The 17,673-nt window shown below is 41.2% G+C and overlaps 2 protein-coding genes across 3 annotated transcripts in view; one reads left to right on the forward strand and one right to left on the reverse strand.

Moving 5' to 3' along the window:
* Positions 1-2,727: 2,727 nt before the first annotated feature.
* On the reverse strand, positions 2,728-12,664 carry LOC138971672 (U1 small nuclear ribonucleoprotein C-like). Its single transcript, XM_070344439.1, has 7 exons — positions 12,582-12,664; positions 12,236-12,278; positions 7,858-7,966; positions 6,482-6,583; positions 5,611-5,724; positions 3,726-3,816; positions 2,728-3,102 (listed from the first exon to the last, which is right to left on the reverse strand). Exons 1-7 carry the CDS (start codon positions 12,587-12,589, stop codon positions 3,042-3,044), a joined length of 528 nt encoding a protein of 175 aa, XP_070200540.1. The 5' UTR covers positions 12,590-12,664; the 3' UTR covers positions 2,728-3,041.
* A 184-nt stretch (positions 12,665-12,848) lies between these two features.
* The window catches only part of LOC138971673 (nuclear pore complex protein Nup160-like), a 66,425-nt gene continuing 61,600 nt past the window's right edge, over positions 12,849-17,673 (forward strand). For both annotated transcript variants that reach the window (XM_070344440.1, XM_070344441.1), the window contains exons 1-6: positions 12,849-12,953; positions 13,665-13,776; positions 14,051-14,258; positions 15,771-15,999; positions 16,361-16,439; positions 17,547-17,661. In XM_070344440.1, the coding sequence (XP_070200541.1) occupies positions 12,863-12,953; positions 13,665-13,776; positions 14,051-14,258; positions 15,771-15,999; positions 16,361-16,439; positions 17,547-17,661 (834 nt within the window). In that variant the 5' untranslated portion in view covers positions 12,849-12,862. The remainder of the gene's footprint in view (positions 12,954-13,664; positions 13,777-14,050; positions 14,259-15,770; positions 16,000-16,360; positions 16,440-17,546; positions 17,662-17,673) is intronic.

Consider the following 17,673-nt stretch of genomic DNA (forward strand, 5'->3'; position numbering starts at 1 on the left):
GTTAGAATACTATTATAAATATAATACTTGGACCAGTGCACAGCTTGTTAGAATACTATTATAATACTTGGACCAGTGCACATTCTAAAATAAATGTGCTTCTCCATCATAAGCATGCATTGAAAGCTGGTCAGAGAAACATGGTCGTGTCACTCTACTGTTCTAGAAAAAGAAACCAAGCTTAAAGGCATACTTGTTCTCAGTACGACTCACCTTCTGACCGGGCAGAAATTGATTCGTCCAAACAACCCCCACTGCACACAGAGAGTACCCACTCTGTGTATTTTTGAGATGTGACCAATTGGAAGGATGGTCCTTTACCACGTAATAGCCTGGCCATATCCGAGAATATTGCTATTTCATATGTTACGTGGATTTCCATTGGTCAGTTGGGCAAAACTGAGCTCAGTGCAAAAGTGATATCGACGACATTTCCGTCGATATCAGTTTTGATATCGACGACCTCTTTATTGCTTCCCCACTTCAAAAACAAAAACACCTACATTTAAAAACAAACAAATAATTATATATATATGAAAATGTAATGATCCCAGAATTTAGTTGAGCAAGTGACTAAAGACTTTTTGAAAGAAAAGACATTTTGAAATACTGAAAAGTACAAGAAAAGAGTGAACAAAAAGAAATAATAATCAGAGGGAGGGATATGGAACAGCCAAAACTGAGACAAATACTTTTGTAATTTGTTTACAGTAAATACAAAATGTCCAGAGAATTAGCAATATATCTAACATTGACTGACTGTGTGACGATATCTTCTGCTATTGGTCTGTTTCGACAGTGATATCAAAATCTCGACCTCCGGTCTCGATTTTGATATCACTGTCTCAACAGCCCATAGCAGAAGATATCATCACACAGTCCGTCAATATTGGGTATGGTGAGCCTAACTTTTTTGCATGAGGAGGAGTGTGCCTTTAGGTAAGGTCTTTCCTGTGTACACAATAATGACCACTGCCACAGACCTGCCCAGGCTTTTGCATGAAATAAGAGGATCCTTTCATTGGACTCGTACTGAAAATCAACAGCTTTCTGCGCAGTGGATTTTATTTTTTTTTTCAAATTTTGTTTTGCTGAATTAATTTAGCAGGCATGGGAATTGAAAAAAGTAAAAAAGGCTGAACATTTTTAAGTAATAGCAAAGTCGACGGCGCGAAGTGCCTAGCCCTGCTAGGGGGGTTTGGGGGCATTTTGGGCGGAATTTTTTTTTCTCCAAAGAACCCAACTGGTGTAATTTGGTGTCATCTTAGCTCCAAGTTTGCCATTATATTCAGTTTTAAGAACCATTTTCGCCTCCCCAATTTATTTTTTCGGCGGACACTTTTGCTTTTTCGGCGGAACAAAAAAAAAAATTCGGCAGACAATTCCCATGCCTGGTTAACATAGTTGTCATCCATAAAATTAATTCAACAAAAAATTCCAATTCTTAACACAAAACGGACAGGCTGTAGATTGTTGGCAAATGTTGAATGACTGAAGTTGAGAGATGCTCGTATCTCGTAAAAAAAATTTTTAAAAAAAATAAATAAAAATTACATAAAAAAACCTGATCAGATCTGTGGCTGTGAGCGCGATCACTAACACGAAGAAGAATTAACCTTTATGAATGTTTCAAAAACAAGTCATTCATTTAGGTTTGCAAATTTGTTTCTACATAACTCGTGGCATCAATCATGTTGCATGGGAAATGTGCAAGTCTGTGACGATTTTTCTCTTTGCAAGTGTTTCTTCTTCTGCGTTCGTGGGCTGAAACTCCCACGTACACTCGTGTTTTTTGCACGAGTGGAATTTTACGTGTATGACCGTTTTTACCCCGCCATTAAGGCAGCCATACGCCGCTTTCGGAGGAAGCATGCTGGATATTTTCGTGTTTCTATAACCCACCTAGTTCCGACATGGATTACAGGATCTTTTCCGTGCGCACTTGGTCTTGTGCTTGCGTGTACACACGAAAAGGGATAAGCCACTGGCAGGTCTGCACATAAGTTGACCTGGGAGATTGAAAAAATCTCCACACTTAACCCACCAGGCGGCCGCGACCGGGATTCGAACCCTCGACCTTCCGATTAAGAGGCCGACGTCTTACCACCACGCTACAGCGCCCGTCTTTGCAAGTGTTTAGAAAGAGAGTGAAAAGCTGCAACTCCATGCATATTTGTATGTTTAGAGTGCAAGTTGCTATGTTACAATAAGAATCGTATTTAAAAGTAGCTTAAAAGTAGGAAAATGCTCTGAAAGTATATAGCTGGATTTTGAGTAAATTGTCATGAAAAATCTATTAAATTCTCAATGTACATAATTTGTTGAGCATAAATGCAATAAACTCTTTATCAACTCTGAGGGAAGGTGGTTCTACAATGTATGTGTGTATTGATGTGTGTGTGTGTTTGTGTATTGATGTGTGAGTGTGTTTGTGTATTTATGTGTGTGTGCATAAGTGAATGTGTGTGTGTATTTATGTGTGTGTGTGTGTATGTGAAAGTGTGTGTATGTGATAGTGTGTGTGTGCGTGCAAGACTTTGGCCTCCCACCAGCCCCGCAAAAAAAACCTGAACGACTGGATAAATCGGCTGTCATGTGTGGGAAATTGACTTTCCCAAGACTAACAAATCCAGCCAGAATTGTGCAGTCATTACAGAAAAGTAAATGTAAATTATGTGTGTCACCTGGTGACCCAAACACACATACACTTCCACAAAGATCAGGATGTAATCTTTTTCCACATTCTTTATTCACTCACACTCTTTGCTGCTTTTGAAGTAAAAACACATGCACAACATCAACTGAAACTGATGAACTTTCAAACAAACAAACAATTCCTCACACTCTGTCCCCTCCCCCCCCAAAAAAATTCTCTTTCAAAGTGAGTGCAACCATGGATACATAAAACAAAACAAAAAACAAGGAAAAAAACAAACCTTTTTATAGCAAATCAGGCCAATCTTGGTCAAAGCAAAACAGAAGCAAAAGCAAAGTAACAAAATAAAATAAAAGCATCAGAACTGCAACAAACTGACCAATGATTATGAAGGGTGTTTTAGTGTCAAGCACATTCTGGTGGGAACTGTGCTTGCCAAAAGCATTCTGCACGGATATAAGAGTATTCATTTCAATTTATTTCAATTCATTTCAAAACCTGACAATTATTCTACATAACTTGCTTCAATATCCAGTGCAATACATTACTTAAAAATCAAGTTTTAACCAATACAAATTCAGAATTGTTTGCTGCACCACAAATGTTCTAAATTCATGCACGCAACACACAGAAACATGCTCCCTCACACACATGCACTTCACAAACTCATTCACTCACACCTAAATACATGACTGAAGGGATAAGAACAACAGGAAAGACTACACATACAGCACATGTAACTGAGCCAATTACTGCATTGTCTCTTTGCTTTGGCTCACCCTACCATGATGAAATCCAAATTATGAAAAACTCACAAATCAATCCTTGCATATCAAGAACTAAAAATAATCCATACAGAATCAATTATGTCTGCAGTGCATGATAAAATGACTCCAAACACAGTTCCACCCACAAGAAAAGCATCCTAGCTGATTAATACTCCACTCAGTCCAAGCTTGTCGCTAATTAATATTCCACCCAGTCTACGCAAGTCGCTAATTAAAATTCCTCTCAGTCCAAGCACGCACAGTCTTCCCAGAATCCCCCTCCTCAACCTTCGTCTCTTCACCTTGGCCTTGGACCACCCATCAGTGGTGGACGCATACCCATGGGCATCATCATTGGAGGACCCATGGGTGGACCCATGCCTGGACGCATACCTGGCAGAGGAGGAAAGAGACAGGCATGGTTAACATACAGGTAAGGAAACACATTTCTTTCTTTCTTTACTTGGTGTTTAACGTCGTTTTCAACCATTCAAGGTTATATCGCGACGGGGAAAAGGGGGAGATGGGATAGGGGAAAGGGGGGAGATGGGATAGAGCCACTTGTCAATTGTTTCTTGTTCACAAAAGCACTAATCAAAAATTTGCTCCAGGGGCTAAGGAAACACATGCTTGGTCAGTAACAGACAATGTTTGGAAATAACTCTTGCTTATATTGAGGTCAATTTTTCACACACGACATTATAGGCCAGTTAATAGCAAGGGATGTGCCTGAAACACGTGGACAAGGAGCATGTGTGGACAATTTGTCTCAATGAAAGGAAGAACTTAAAGGTGGTCGTCTACATTTTTGCTTTTTTTCAATAATCTTATGGTTAGATTTCGCTAAAAAAATTATGTCAGATGATGAATGAACCATGGGGAAAAAAGTTATAGAAAAAAAATATATATGTAAAAAAAGATTTTATTTTTGGGTAGCGTGACTCACGCTTCCAATATTTTGTTTTCTGTTTGCTGAGAACATGTGCTTTGCCTAAAAATACTGACCTATCAATTTCATGTCACTATGCTTATAGCCACGCCCAAACAAGTGCAGCAACAGTTTGACACTGGAGCGCTGTCCACGCTTTTTTTTAAACGCACGAAATGCACGGGATTTGAGAGGAGTTTTGCGCTTGGCATTTTCCAAATAAGGATATCCTACTATGAGTACTACGCTGGAATACTACAATGAATTTTCAAACGGCTACACTGGCTTCGTCTTTCCTGATCGAAAGGGGGTGTATTGTTGATATTTGTAGATAATAGACTCTGCATTTTAATGGTCAAATGGCGATTTCGGTATAAAAATGTAGACAAGGACCTTTAACTCTCTTTCACAACCAATACAACTACAAGTTCATCTAATACTATGGACGCTGGAATGTTCTAAGGTATGTTCAACACTCAACAGCCTGTCTGTTTCCTGCACAGAGTGAGATTTATTTGCTAGATCAATTTCATAGGTTGACATTAACGTCATATTTTTTTTTAAATTTCTTCCATTCTCTTTACTTCATTGTCTTATTATTCTATAACAAATTTTTAAAATGCCCACTTTGCACAAAACTAGTGAGAGTGTATGTATTGTGTCTAAGTGAAGTCATGTTCTTATCATGCATAAAAGTCTTGACAGATCTTTACTGGAACAAATGATCACTTACAGGAACACAGAAAGGATAGTATCTTTCAAACAAACCAACACCAGGAACCCAAACAAGGTTACTTCTGAAAGCGCCAATCAGTTATTTCCAGTAAACACCTAAAAACATTACTTGCAGAGCTGAATATAATAGCTATCTCTTGCTACCAAACATCTACATAGTTGTCTCCAACGTCCGCTTCACGTCCGCCTGTGACTTTTAACTAGTGAAGTAAGGGAGACAACCAAAGAAACCCTTCTTCTTTAAAGCATTTGGAGAGCTTACATCCCTTTGTTTCTCAGATCTGAAATAAGCGCCCTGCCTCATTTGATTTAGATTCTCAAAGAAAACCTTGTCATAATCCAGTTGATGTGAAGTGCCTGACTGAAATCTCTGTTTTGGTTCCAATAACTGGAGAAACCAATGGTGAGCTAAACAGTTTACACAGGAAGAAGTGTGCCTTAAAATGGAGATATTCATAAGTCAGAAAAAAAAGCCAAATCCATAAAACTTATCTTAAATGAAAATAAAATAATTAAAATCTTACCTGGCATCATGGGCCCAGGACCCATAGGCCCTGGTCCTCCCATAGGCACCATAGGGGGACCTCCTGGGCCCATCACAGGCCCGCCCGGGGGCCGTACAGGTGGTGCGGGGCCAGCTGTAATGAAAATGAACATGTCTGAGCTCTTTTCTACCTATCACTATCAGGGCAATCACATTTCATACCTCAACTGGCTCAAGAATGCAACAGGTCATAAACTATTATTTCACTAGCTACTGTGACCACACTATGATTATGAATCAATCATATAATGACATCATTATTATTTATACACGAGCAACTTACAAACTACAAAGGTAACACATGTCTGCCTTGGCAAATAGCAATCCTTCGCACAAAAGTACTACTGTAATTCACTTATTGTAAACAGGCAGCTGACTTAAACAAAATGCAAAGAAGAGTGACAGTCAGCTAGACACAGTCCAGACAAAATAAGGGGAAAAAGAAATTTCAAAGATAATAACAGAATTCTTCTTCATTCCAGGCAACAGACACAGTTTTAACCACAAAAAGGCTGAGCAGCTTTTCAAAACCTTAAAATCATGATGTGGTGTTTCCCTAACTAAGATTAGTTTTGGAATGTAATTCCCAACCAGGGAATGTTGTGTCAGCTGAGAGAGTGAACTTATTCAAGCCCTGTCCAGACCAGCACAGAAAACATCTAGAGATCAACTGCATTACACCCAAACTGCTATTAGTATAACTGTTACTGTTAGTGTTAGCTTAGCCCAAGTATGTATAAGGATCGGAAGTTTTTTAACAGCAAACAAGTTACCAACCTAATCGTTGCACACAAACACACAACAGTATTATCTTTCATTAGACTTAGAGATTTATATCATGAATGACTTACGTCCACCCATATTTGATGGGGGAGGAATCATGGCACCAGCTCCAGGAGCATTACCTCCCTGGAAAGGATTTGTGGAAATCTTTCCAGCCTTGTATGCCGCAGCTGAAACACAGCAAAGAAACCAATCAACACAGGCCTGAAAGTGGCGAGAAAAATGGCGAGTAGAAACATGTAAATGGCGAGTAGAAATGGTAATCTACTCGCCAAATGCGAGTAAAGTTAATGAAACAAATGGCTGGTTTACGGCCTTTTGGCGAGTAAAATTTGCTCTCTGGCTAGTAAATTATGTGAAGTACTAGCCAAAGGCCAGTGCCCCATTTTGTGGACTTTCAGCGCTGCAATATAAACCTTTCAGCAAACATTTGTGGTTGCATGTATGCTACAGCTGAAACTGAAAAGTAGCATACCTGGCAACAAAATCAATCAAAATCTTGACTGAACGTGAAACTTCAGGCAATAATGTTCCCAACCATCAAGTCAGGCTAAACAGTAAACAATGCCAATGGAGACCGAAAAAAGAAGTAAGAAGTACAGAACGAGTAACTGCTTTTCAAAAAGTATGTAAATTAATTATATAAAGGTCCATCTTACAATGTTACATAATTTTGAATGTTTTGGTCTGTAGTCGTAGCAAGTCCTCTAAAAACTGTTCTTGCTTAGTTTCAACAACAACAAAATTGTAAGTGGTGATATGAACTGTGATGTACTGTATAACGTATTGTAAAATAAAAATAAAAAAAAAATTAAAAAAAATTCTTCACACCATCATAGACATGTTGCCTCACATGTTCTTTGTACAATCGTTGGTTTTCACAATAAATATTGCATTACTGAAAAAAAAAAGAAAAAAAAAAGATAATGAAACAGTGTTGTTCCCAGACACAGAGGACAGCAGGTCAGTTGGATTCAAAATACGTATCAAAATGGATGTGTCAGAAACGACACGTGACAAAGCTATCTGATATTCCACCAGCCTGGTTCAGAACAATGCATGAATGACCAAAGACCGTCGAGGCCTAGAAACAACACTGCAAAAAGTAAAAGCTGCATCCTGTACCGTCTGTTGTTGAATCAATGTAAACTGATAAAACGTTCCTATTTTCAGGGATGGGACTGGGTAGAAATGAAAAAGCTTAATGGGTGGGGGTTGAGAATGAAGAAAACATCCTGTAAATTGTAATACATTTCAGAGTTCCGTTGGGGATAAAAACATGAAAATACCAAGCATGCGTCCTCTGAAATCGGTGTATGGCTGCCTAAATGGCGGGGTCAAAATGGTCATACACGTAAAAACCAACTTGTGCAAAAACATGAGTGAACGTGGGAGTTTCACTTTCAGTCCATGAACAAAGAAGAAAAAGAAACAGTCAACTTACTTGTGTCGTCCACCAGTTTCTGTACTTGCTCTTCCAGCCATTTCTGATAGTACAGCCTGACGTTTTCCTTGTGCTTTCGTCCGTTGCAATGTGTCTTTCTCACTGATGGCTGCAAGCGTGAAAAGAAAAACATGCTATTGTTATTCCAATCAGCATACATACATACATCTGCGCGATCGCGCTGCGCGTTTGGTGGATCGATCAAACGCGCACACATCGATCGATGTGTGCGCGTTTATCGATACAAAGAATACAAGAATCGTTAAAACGTGCAGCTCTTATATACTTGCGCATTTGGACGATCCGTCTCACAAATTCATGATGTTGATGTTGAATGATGGTTCTTCACATTTAATGTACTTTGCTATCAAAAGCTGAATGTCATTGCTGGGTTTTTGCCGAAGTGAGTCATAGATCTTTATTTCATTTTTGCTGTCGCTAGTTACAGTAACCCAATGATTTGGAGTGTGGAATATTTGCACAAAAGTTCCTGTTGGGTTTTGAAATGAACAATTCTGTTGCAACAGCGTGTCCTGGAGTCCCTGTGCTGCGGGAAATGATTGTTTCATTAAAATGTTAGCTGCATTGATGTGTTGATCATTGAGGAAGGCGGTTGAGGATGCCAATGCGAGCATGTCTGCGTTAGAAAGAACTGGCATTTCTGATGTTGGCATAGGGGCACTATTAATGTTTTTGCATGTGCTTGAGCCATGGCAGTGAGTCGAGCAGCTGATTTTCTTTGTTTTGCAGGGGCATCTTTTGGTCATGCAACCAGTGTGACAATTACATTTACAGTGGGCTTTCAGAAAGAGGTTTTCCGGATTATGCTTCCTTGCCGCTTCTCGGAGACTCAGTTCTTCAGTTTCGTTCGGCGTAATTGTCCCACTGTACAATTCAAGATCACCGGCCTTTTAATTGTCCGAATGCCGTTGTTAACGAGTAGGACTTTTTTGTTGTCCCATGCGCTTTAGCAATGACAGCAGGAAGCCTTTTAAAATCTGCTATTTTCACACATTTCCGTTTATTGTAGAAATGCTCCATACGTTCCGCTGCTGTCTGCGTGTTTCGGAACACACGTTTTCGGACCATCGCATGGCGCGGCGAGATACAGGTGGTGTAAGCGGCTCGGACTGACAAGGCGTTAAGGGCCTCTCTTGTGGCATCGACTCAGGCTGACAAGGCGTTGAGGGCCTCTCTTGCGGCATCGACTCAGACTGACAAGTCGTTGAGGGCCTGTCTTGTGGCATCGACTCAGGCTGACAAGTCGTTGAGGGCCCCTCTTGTGGCATCGACTCAGACTGACAAGTCGTTGAGGGCCTTTCTTGTGGCATCGACTCAGGCTGACATGGCGTTGAGGGCCTGTCTTGTGGCATCGACTCAGGCTGACATGGCGTTGAGGGCCTGTCTTGTGGCATCGACTCAGGCTGACAAGTCGTTGAGGGCCCCTCTTGTGGCATCGACTCAGGCTGACAAGGCGTTGAGGGCCTGTCTTGTGGCATCGACTCAGGCTGACAAGGCGTTGAGGGCCTTTCTTGTGGCATCGACTCAGGCTGACAAGGCGTTAAGGGCCTCTCTTGTGGCATCGACTCAGGCTGACATGGCGTTGAGGGCCTCTCTTGTGGCATCGACTCAGGCTGACAAGGCGTTGAGGGCCTCAGGATCACTTGGGGCAACGATTGAGGAGGCTCGGGCTGACAAGGCTCAGAATGAGATTCAGGCTGTTCATTATTTTCCAGATCTGACTCATCACAGATTGGTTCTGCCCCTGGAAAAATGGCTGATGGTGCGCATTTTCCGAATACCACTTTGTATGGGGACTCGTTTGTGGTTGCTTTGTACCTCACTGTTCAACGAAACCGTGACCCTTGGCAACCATGATGACCAAGGGTATGTTTGGTCAGCTCCACAGCCACTGTCATTTTTCATCGCTGCAAGCTTTTGTTCAATAGTCCGATTCCCTCGTTCTACTAGACCCTGTGGCTGACCGCTGTGAGTGTCGAGGACGCCCGTTCACGAATGTAACCTGTCCACCCCATGATGAAAACAATGCTCAAATAATTTGATTTACAAATTCTTGGCCATTGTCTGAATGGAATATTTTGGGGGGTCCAAAATAAGCTAAGACCCTTTCTTCTATGAGCCCAGCCACCTCGACTGCTGATTTAGATTTTAAGGGAAATAGAACATGGTACTTGCTGAAATGATCCATAAAGTGGCAAATGTGATTGAACTCTCCGTCAGGATTGTGTCTCATGTCAATGAGATCAACTTGGACACGTTCTAAGAAATTCTTCTCAACTATTGGACGCAGGGGTGGTCTGGACACCTGAGGCTGACTCAGTTGACATGTTGGACAGTTTGTACAAAACAACTGAACAAAGGTACGGAAAATGCCATGATAGTGACGCTGGGCATATTCGAGTACTTTCTTGTAGCCGCTGTGTTTTAACTCTTGGGCATGGATGTCAGTGACCACGTCGAATATGTTGCCGGCATGGACTACCCGCAGATATTTAGCAGCTCCATCGTTCTGTTAAAAACACACACACACCTCGACTTCGAATTAACTCATCAAGAGATGTCAGAGGGATGGACAGAGATGAGGAAAGAGGGATTGGGGGGAGAGACTGAGAGACTAAGAGAGAGAGAGTGTGAGAGAGAGAGAGAGAGAGAGAAGAGAGAGACAGAGAGAGAGAGAGAGAGAGAGTGTGAGAGAGAGAGAGAGAAGAGAGAGAGAGAGAGAGAGAGAGAGAGAAAGAGACTGAGAGACTAAGACTAAGAGAGAGAGAGACAGAGAGACTAAGAGAGAGAGAGAGAGAGAGACAGAGAGAGAGAGAGACTGAGAGACTAAGAGAGAGAGAGAGAGACAGAGAGAGAAGAGAGAGCGATAGAGAGAGAGGAGAGAGAGAGAGAGAGAGAGAGAGAGAGAGAGAGAGAGAGAGAGAGAGAGAGAGAGAGAGAGAGAGAGACTAAGAGAGAGAGAGAGAGAGAGAGAGAGTGAGACTGTTTGAAAGATTGAGAGGCCTGACAACAAACAAATACAACAAATAATCTTCAAAATTTGAAAAATCGCTAGAAATTGAAACAAGTCAATCGAGAACAAAAATCTTTGTCCAAACATAATATGTGACCCTTCACCACGAAATGAGTCGCATGTCACCTTAGCATGATTTTCATATTTTTACATTTTCCTAAAGAGTTGTTTATGCTCTATCCAGTGGTGAAAACCGTTTTTAGAAAAGAGCGAAAACTGTTAGTTATAAGCCTGTGACTAAGGTGACCTTCATACTGTTACCTGACACTCCCCGGACTTTTATTAAGCCTAGCGCAGAACCGCGCGAGGTGACATGCGACTCATTTCGTGGTGGAGGGTCACATATATGTAGTTCTTCGTACCTGGCTTTGATGTTTTGGATTGGGGACAACTAACACATCGTTTAATCCCAATCCGGGCATGTTCATCAACTCAAGGAAAATTTCCTCTTCTTCACCCAATGTCGAAAATGGGGTTCCACCTTAGTATGGGGTTCTCTTAGGTGGTTCACAACCGTATTGAACTTTTCGCTTGACATCAAGCTTAATTTGGGACACATGGCTGATGTATCTGCCTCCACTTGCAGTGTGTGCCTAAACCTCTCCATCATGTATCAGTAAAACGAATGAAGAGAGAATGAAGCAATCAAGAGAGAATGAAGCAATAAAACTAACTTGAGCCTATGTGAATAGAGCTCAGCAGTAATCAAAAACAACAAAAAAGGAGCTGAATTGTAATCAAAAACGTTGTTGGGGTATATTTCGGAACATTCCTGTATTTGAAACTTTTCACTTCCGGCATGCGATGTGTGTGTGTAGTGGTAGGGACTTACTTTGTGACAGATCGTCCAAATGCGCAAGTATAAGAGCTGCGCGTTTTAACGATTCTTGTATTCTTTGTATTCTTTGCATCGATCAAACGCGCACACATCGATCGATGTGTGCGCGTTTGATCGATCCACCAAACGCGCAGCGCGATCATGCGATCGCGCAGATCGATCAAACGCGCCTAACATATAGTGATATACACATTTGTAAACTCAAGACGGTAATTGTTCCCAACAAGACTGACATGATATGGGGGATCAGAGTAGACATCCCCCTGATTCTTGTGTTAGTGTTACCGTGAGGTTTGTCATAACCACGCTGAATGCACCTCAAAATGCTCACTCTTCTTTTAGTTTTACTGTTTTAGTGTGTGACATCACTTCCACGGGGCTAAATCGGGAGATAGCCATGGAAATAATTGGGCTTATTCTTGGGCCTGAACTATCAACAGATGAAATCTGCGATCCCACACCAAGACCTGAAACTGAAAGAAGAAAAAAATCAAGGCTCAACTTACCGAGTCATGAGTGAGGTAGGTATCGCAGTAATCACAGTAGTACCTGTAACAAATAAAACAGAATATTATAAACCACTCACTTTCATAAATCACTGCTCCAGTTGCGAAAGTATATAATAAGCATTTAACAATGTGCGTGACGGACTTTTAATAAAAGAAAATCGCTCCATTAACTCAAAACAACGCAGTGAAGTAAGCAGCCTTCAGCTTATCATGACTTTTCAGACATAACTTGCACAAGATTTAACGCTAATTGTTAACTATTCTCCTGTAAAACGGCATGCTGTATTCATTAAATACAAAATTCCACAATAAAAACAGCAAAATGTTCCTTAAAAGTACTTACTTCGGCATCTTATGTGTGTGCTTTGTTGTTCTAATAAGCGTGTGTCTGACGAAGACTCGCGTCTAATTCCACTTCCGTTGATAAATACTCTTTAAATAATTATGTTAGCTGAAACTAAAGAACAGCATATCTATTGTTTTATTTTGAAGACATATAGCAAAAGTATTTTTATTTTATAGAAGTTTATATGGTACTTTGTAAGTGATCATAGCTTAAAAGCTTCCCTAATGCATGTTAGGTTTGGTTCAGAGCGTACGGATTGCGGAAAGCACCTTGCTGAGATGGCGGCACCGGTGAATGGAGGAATGATGCGAGAAGTTGTTGTTGCACAGTCTGTGTCTCCACCATGGAAAGAGATTGTCGTCAATACAGGTATGTTCTATCAGAAAGGAAGATTCTTAACGCTGGGTTTCAACGCCGTGTCTAACCTTATTCGACGCTGTTCCAGCGGTTCACATTGAAACTGGTTACACTTTGTTAAAAGTTCGTGTTACAACTTACAGGCCTCTGCCGTTTTAATCATTTCTATTTTCATTATTTTCACTATGGATAGGTCGTTCAAAACGATGTTCAGACCAGGGGCCTTGACACTGTAACATATCATGTGTTTTGGCAGTACAATTTCCAGTAAAGAACACCTTTTTCCAGTGGTTAAACCACCTCGATGTAGGGACACCTGAAGGCACTGGGCTAATTAAATGCCTTCCCAATCCCATCATAAGCACAAAACAAAAAAAAATAGGTGTGGTTAAGGTAACATAGCCAAAAAAAATAGGGTAGGAAGGTAGGCAATCACTTTTTTTTTTTTTTAACTTTTTTTTTCTAATGTGTACAGTGTACAAATTAAACCTACTTGACAGGGAAATAAGTGTGCGACTCGAGCGCTTTCGCTTTCATTGCGTTTTCTGCACTCTTTTTGTTTTTGTTTTATTTTTTTTCGTTTTTTTTTTTTTGACAAATGTAAAAAAAAGTTATAGGGTCGGCCCCTAAAAATAGGGTAGGTCGGGTTACCGTAACCACACATATTTTTTTTTTAGGCCTAAGCAACTGTTTTTGAAAACATATGATCTTCTTTGTTCCCAGGTGCATCAGCAAGTACCTTACAGGACATCAAGGTGCCAGACAGTTGTGGGGGTTACACCTACAGAGATAGCGGCCGTCCCGGATCGCCTGTCCGCAACAGGTTTATTTACTGGTAAGACTGAGAGTAAGAGGTGTGTTCTGACTGTTCATTTGAAATACGTACTTTGTCTTTGACATGAGATAATGTTGTACTTCATGCCTGTTTCTGTGATCGTATTTGTGTTGCTTGATAATATTATTAATTATTAATTACAGTGATAACTGATAAAGGGAATTAAAGGTGTGTGCTATCAGTCTATTACCTGCGGCTTCAGGCATTGTGTGTTTGATAGCTTTTCATAGTCTGAGGATATACCGTTACAAAGGCATCTGCACCTTGTCTTCAGGCGAACATGTGGGGATGTGCTGGAGCTGGAGGAATCCTCCCTGGACATGATGCTGACCGGCGGCAGGATTCGCTACCGTCTGCAGGACACACCCATCGTTGGCGGAGTGTCGGTCAGCGAGACCCACAGTCACGTGGTGGTGCTGGTTGCGACGGTAGCCAGCATTCACCGCCTCATCTTCCCTCACCCCTGCAGGCGTGCACACACGGTAACTGACTGACTATTGAGTATCACTATCAGTGTCCAGAGTTATAGAAACTATAGAGGGCATGATTGGGGAATATGCTGAATATTAAAAGACAAACAGAATGTGGATGTACTTTTAGTGGGTGCTAGTTTGGCATTTGTGGTGTATAGTAACCAGTGTACGGTATCCCCTAACCCCTTTTCAGACCTCACAGAATCTGACAAATGTATGTCTGAAATTACCCCCCGCGGGTTAGGGGGAAGAATTTACCCGATGCTCCCCAGCATGTCCTAAGAGGCGACTAACGGATTCTGTTTCTCTTTTTACCCTTGTTAAGTGTTTCTTGTATAGAATATAGTCAATGTTTGTAAAGATTTTAGTCAAGCAGTATGTAAGAAATGTTAAGTCCTTTGTACTGGAAACTTGCATTCTCCCAGTAAGGTCATATATTGTACTACGTTGCAAGCCCCTGGAGCAATTTTTTGATTAGTGCTTTTGTGAACAAGAAACAATTAACAAGTGGCTCTATTCCATCCCGCCCCCCTTTCCCCGTCGCGATATAACCTTGAACGGTTGAAAACGACGTTAAACACCAAATAAAGAAAGAATGTCTGAAATTTGAGGGAGTCTTGAACAAGTTGAAGTGGGGGTAAATTAACAGATCTGTGATGTACAGAAAATATGTGATGGCAGGTGCTTGGAATAGAAGTGGGAAGTCTCACATTAGGGATCTGAGGAATGGAGGTTCCGGTGTAACTATTCGCTTCAGCTGTAATTAATTCCAGTTTTGCGTTAGCAGGTTACTGTCTGCACCTGAGAGCAAGTTAAATCCTTTGATGGTTTTGTGTGCTGCTTAATGTGTGAATAAATCCAAAAACAAAGAGACTGCCAACGTTCGAAAATTCAGAATCAAAAAACAAGAAAGGTAGGTACTTAGGTCTCTCTCTCTCTCATTCTGTCTCTCTCTGTCATGTTCTATTTACTTCTTTATTTTTCGACGCTGACGTCATTCCCTGTCTACGTCACTCATTTCGTCATATAATCATTCATTCGCTTGCGGCTTCGTGGCAGGCGGAAGAAAAAATCAGCCAGATAAGTTTTCGTTACTAATTGTTTGTCTGTGCACTTAAAAGACCGTTGGGTCGATATATTTGTGAATGTATTGTTTTGTCAATAACAAACGTTCCAACAACCTACCTTTCTTGTTTTTGTATGCTTAATGTGTGGTTTGTCATACTGATATATATCAGAAGAACAAAGAAAGGGGAACATACATGTATATATTCAACTCATCATTAGTGAAGTCTGAAGATGCCTTTAAGTCAGTGATACTGATAGTAATCACAATTAGATGCATTATTTTTTGTAGATAACAAGCACTGAAGCAAATACCTGAACCTAAAGTCTTACTTGCTTCACTGAATATTTTCACTTGCAGAATACATTTCTACATCCAATGTCATGCTTGCTTACTTTGAATGGATGTATCAGGAAGACAAAAAGACACCTGAACCTAAAATCTCTCTGTCTCAGGAAACGTTTGCATTGTCAGAACACATCTCCACATCCATTTTCTACGACGCCTCCCTGGCCACAGCGACGGACGCCAAGAACCTGCACATGCTCAATCCAGGGGGAAGCATCACTGCGCATCTCATTAGCGCCGCGACATGCATCAGCGGAGAGGGGGAGGCCATGTTTGCCCTTGGCACAAACGCTGGCAGTATTCTTCTGCTCAAAATGCCCCCTGTTGGCATCACAGGTAAGAAATGTTGTCTGTAAATAAGTTTTTTTATGAGCTTTTATCCCCCAGTTATGATGCTTTAAAACTGCTAAAGAACACCAGGAAAGTTTAGAAAAATAGAAAGTGGTACAATCTGAAAAAAAGGAATTAGGCTTAGAATTAGATGTTTATGGTGTCTGTCATGAAATTGTGTCAATTGTTGTCATACCATTTGCTGGTGGTTTTTTTTTCATGGAGATGATCAGAAAATATTACTATTTCGGCATGGGAAAAAAAGATGGATGACAATTTTTACCTGATGCTGAGCTTATTGATATTTCTGATTGATCATTGATTCCTCCATTGATGAATTGGCAAACAAACGTGGCGTGTTTTTCAGGTGTGGTGATTCAGCATGAGCTGTCTCAGTCATCAGTGATGCAGAAACTCTGGAGTGGTTTGGTGCCTGGAGTTGTCAGGTCTGTGGTAGACCTTTTTTTTATTGGAAACACTGGATTTTTTTTGCATTTTGTAACTTTGTTCATATTTGTGACGGCACTGGGAGAAGTTAAATCTGTTGACTGTGACTTTTTGATGTAAGTTTGTTGTTTCAACTAATCGGAGGACATTCATTTTTAATGAGGGAAAACTACCAGAGCAGAAAAGAGCTATGATTTGAATTGACTGGGTTTTTTTTCCTAAAAGCTTTGAAATTGAATTGTGAAGTTAGGAGCTGGGAATGCTCATACTGCATGTATCCGGGGGGGAAAGTTTAAAGGTAATGTCAACATTGGTGGAAAAAGTCTGCGGATGTCAGTTCTATGATATTTTCTATTTGCATTTAATTTAGTGTGAAATTGACGGGCGCAGTGGCGTGGTGGTAAGACGTTGGCCTCCTAATCGGGAGGTCGTGAGTTTGAATCCCGGTCGCTGCCGCCTGGTGGGTTAAGAGTGGAGATTTTTCCGATCTCCCAGGTCAACTTATGTGCAGACCTGCTAGTGACTTAACCCCCTTCGTGTGTACACGCAAGCACAAGACCAAGTGCGCACGAAAAAGATCCTGTAATCCATGTTGGAGTTTGTTGGGTTATGGAAACACGAAAATACCCAGCATGCCTACTCAGCGAAAGCGGAGTGAGCTGACTATGCTCTCAGAGTATAGTGTGGGGAACCCAAATGGTCAAACGAGCTCACACGTAACAAGACAAATTCTGGAACGCTCAAGAAGAAGAAGTGTGAAATTGCCAACACATTATGGTTTTTCTCGTCATGTGGCAACAAAGGACAGCAACGAGTGTCCAACATAAAATTCATGTAGAGCTTCGGCCGGTACAGAGAGAGACCTCAGGCCTGGGAATGATACGCCTTTAGTCGTAAATACGACGAAGTCCTTTTCTAATTGTGTAAGAAAAGAGCCTCCGTGTGCCCTTAAAAATGCTTAAAACACAACATTTTCCCGTCAGTACGCCCAATAGTCCCTCTTTAGGGCGAGGGCCAGATGCAATAAAGTACACTGATGCTTATTCTGTGACCCTCGTAAAAGAAAGAATTGTCATTGTCAATTATATGTCTTTTTGCAATGACAGGGGTCACCAGCAAGCGTCTGATGCGGCCATCAGTGTGGAAATTCAGCCGCTGCGGGGAGAGACCTACATCTTTGCTCTGTGTCGTGACCTTCGTCTGCGTGTCTGGACAACCAAGGTCGGTCCAATG

Source organism: Littorina saxatilis, linkage group LG7 (assembly GCF_037325665.1).
Source record: "Littorina saxatilis isolate snail1 linkage group LG7, US_GU_Lsax_2.0, whole genome shotgun sequence".
In the NCBI taxonomy this organism is placed as follows: Eukaryota; Metazoa; Mollusca; class Gastropoda; order Littorinimorpha; family Littorinidae; genus Littorina; species Littorina saxatilis.

Coding starts and splice junctions, on each gene's coding strand:
- LOC138971672 (XM_070344439.1), bottom strand. Junction 7,967..12,235: donor CCTACCTCACTCATGACTCG/GTAAGTTGAGCC, acceptor TCACGCTTGCAG/CCATCAGTGAGAAAGACACA. Junction 3,103..3,725: donor ATGGGTGGTCCAAGGCCAAG/GTGAAGAGACGA, acceptor ATATCCGTGCAG/AATGCTTTTGGCAAGCACAG.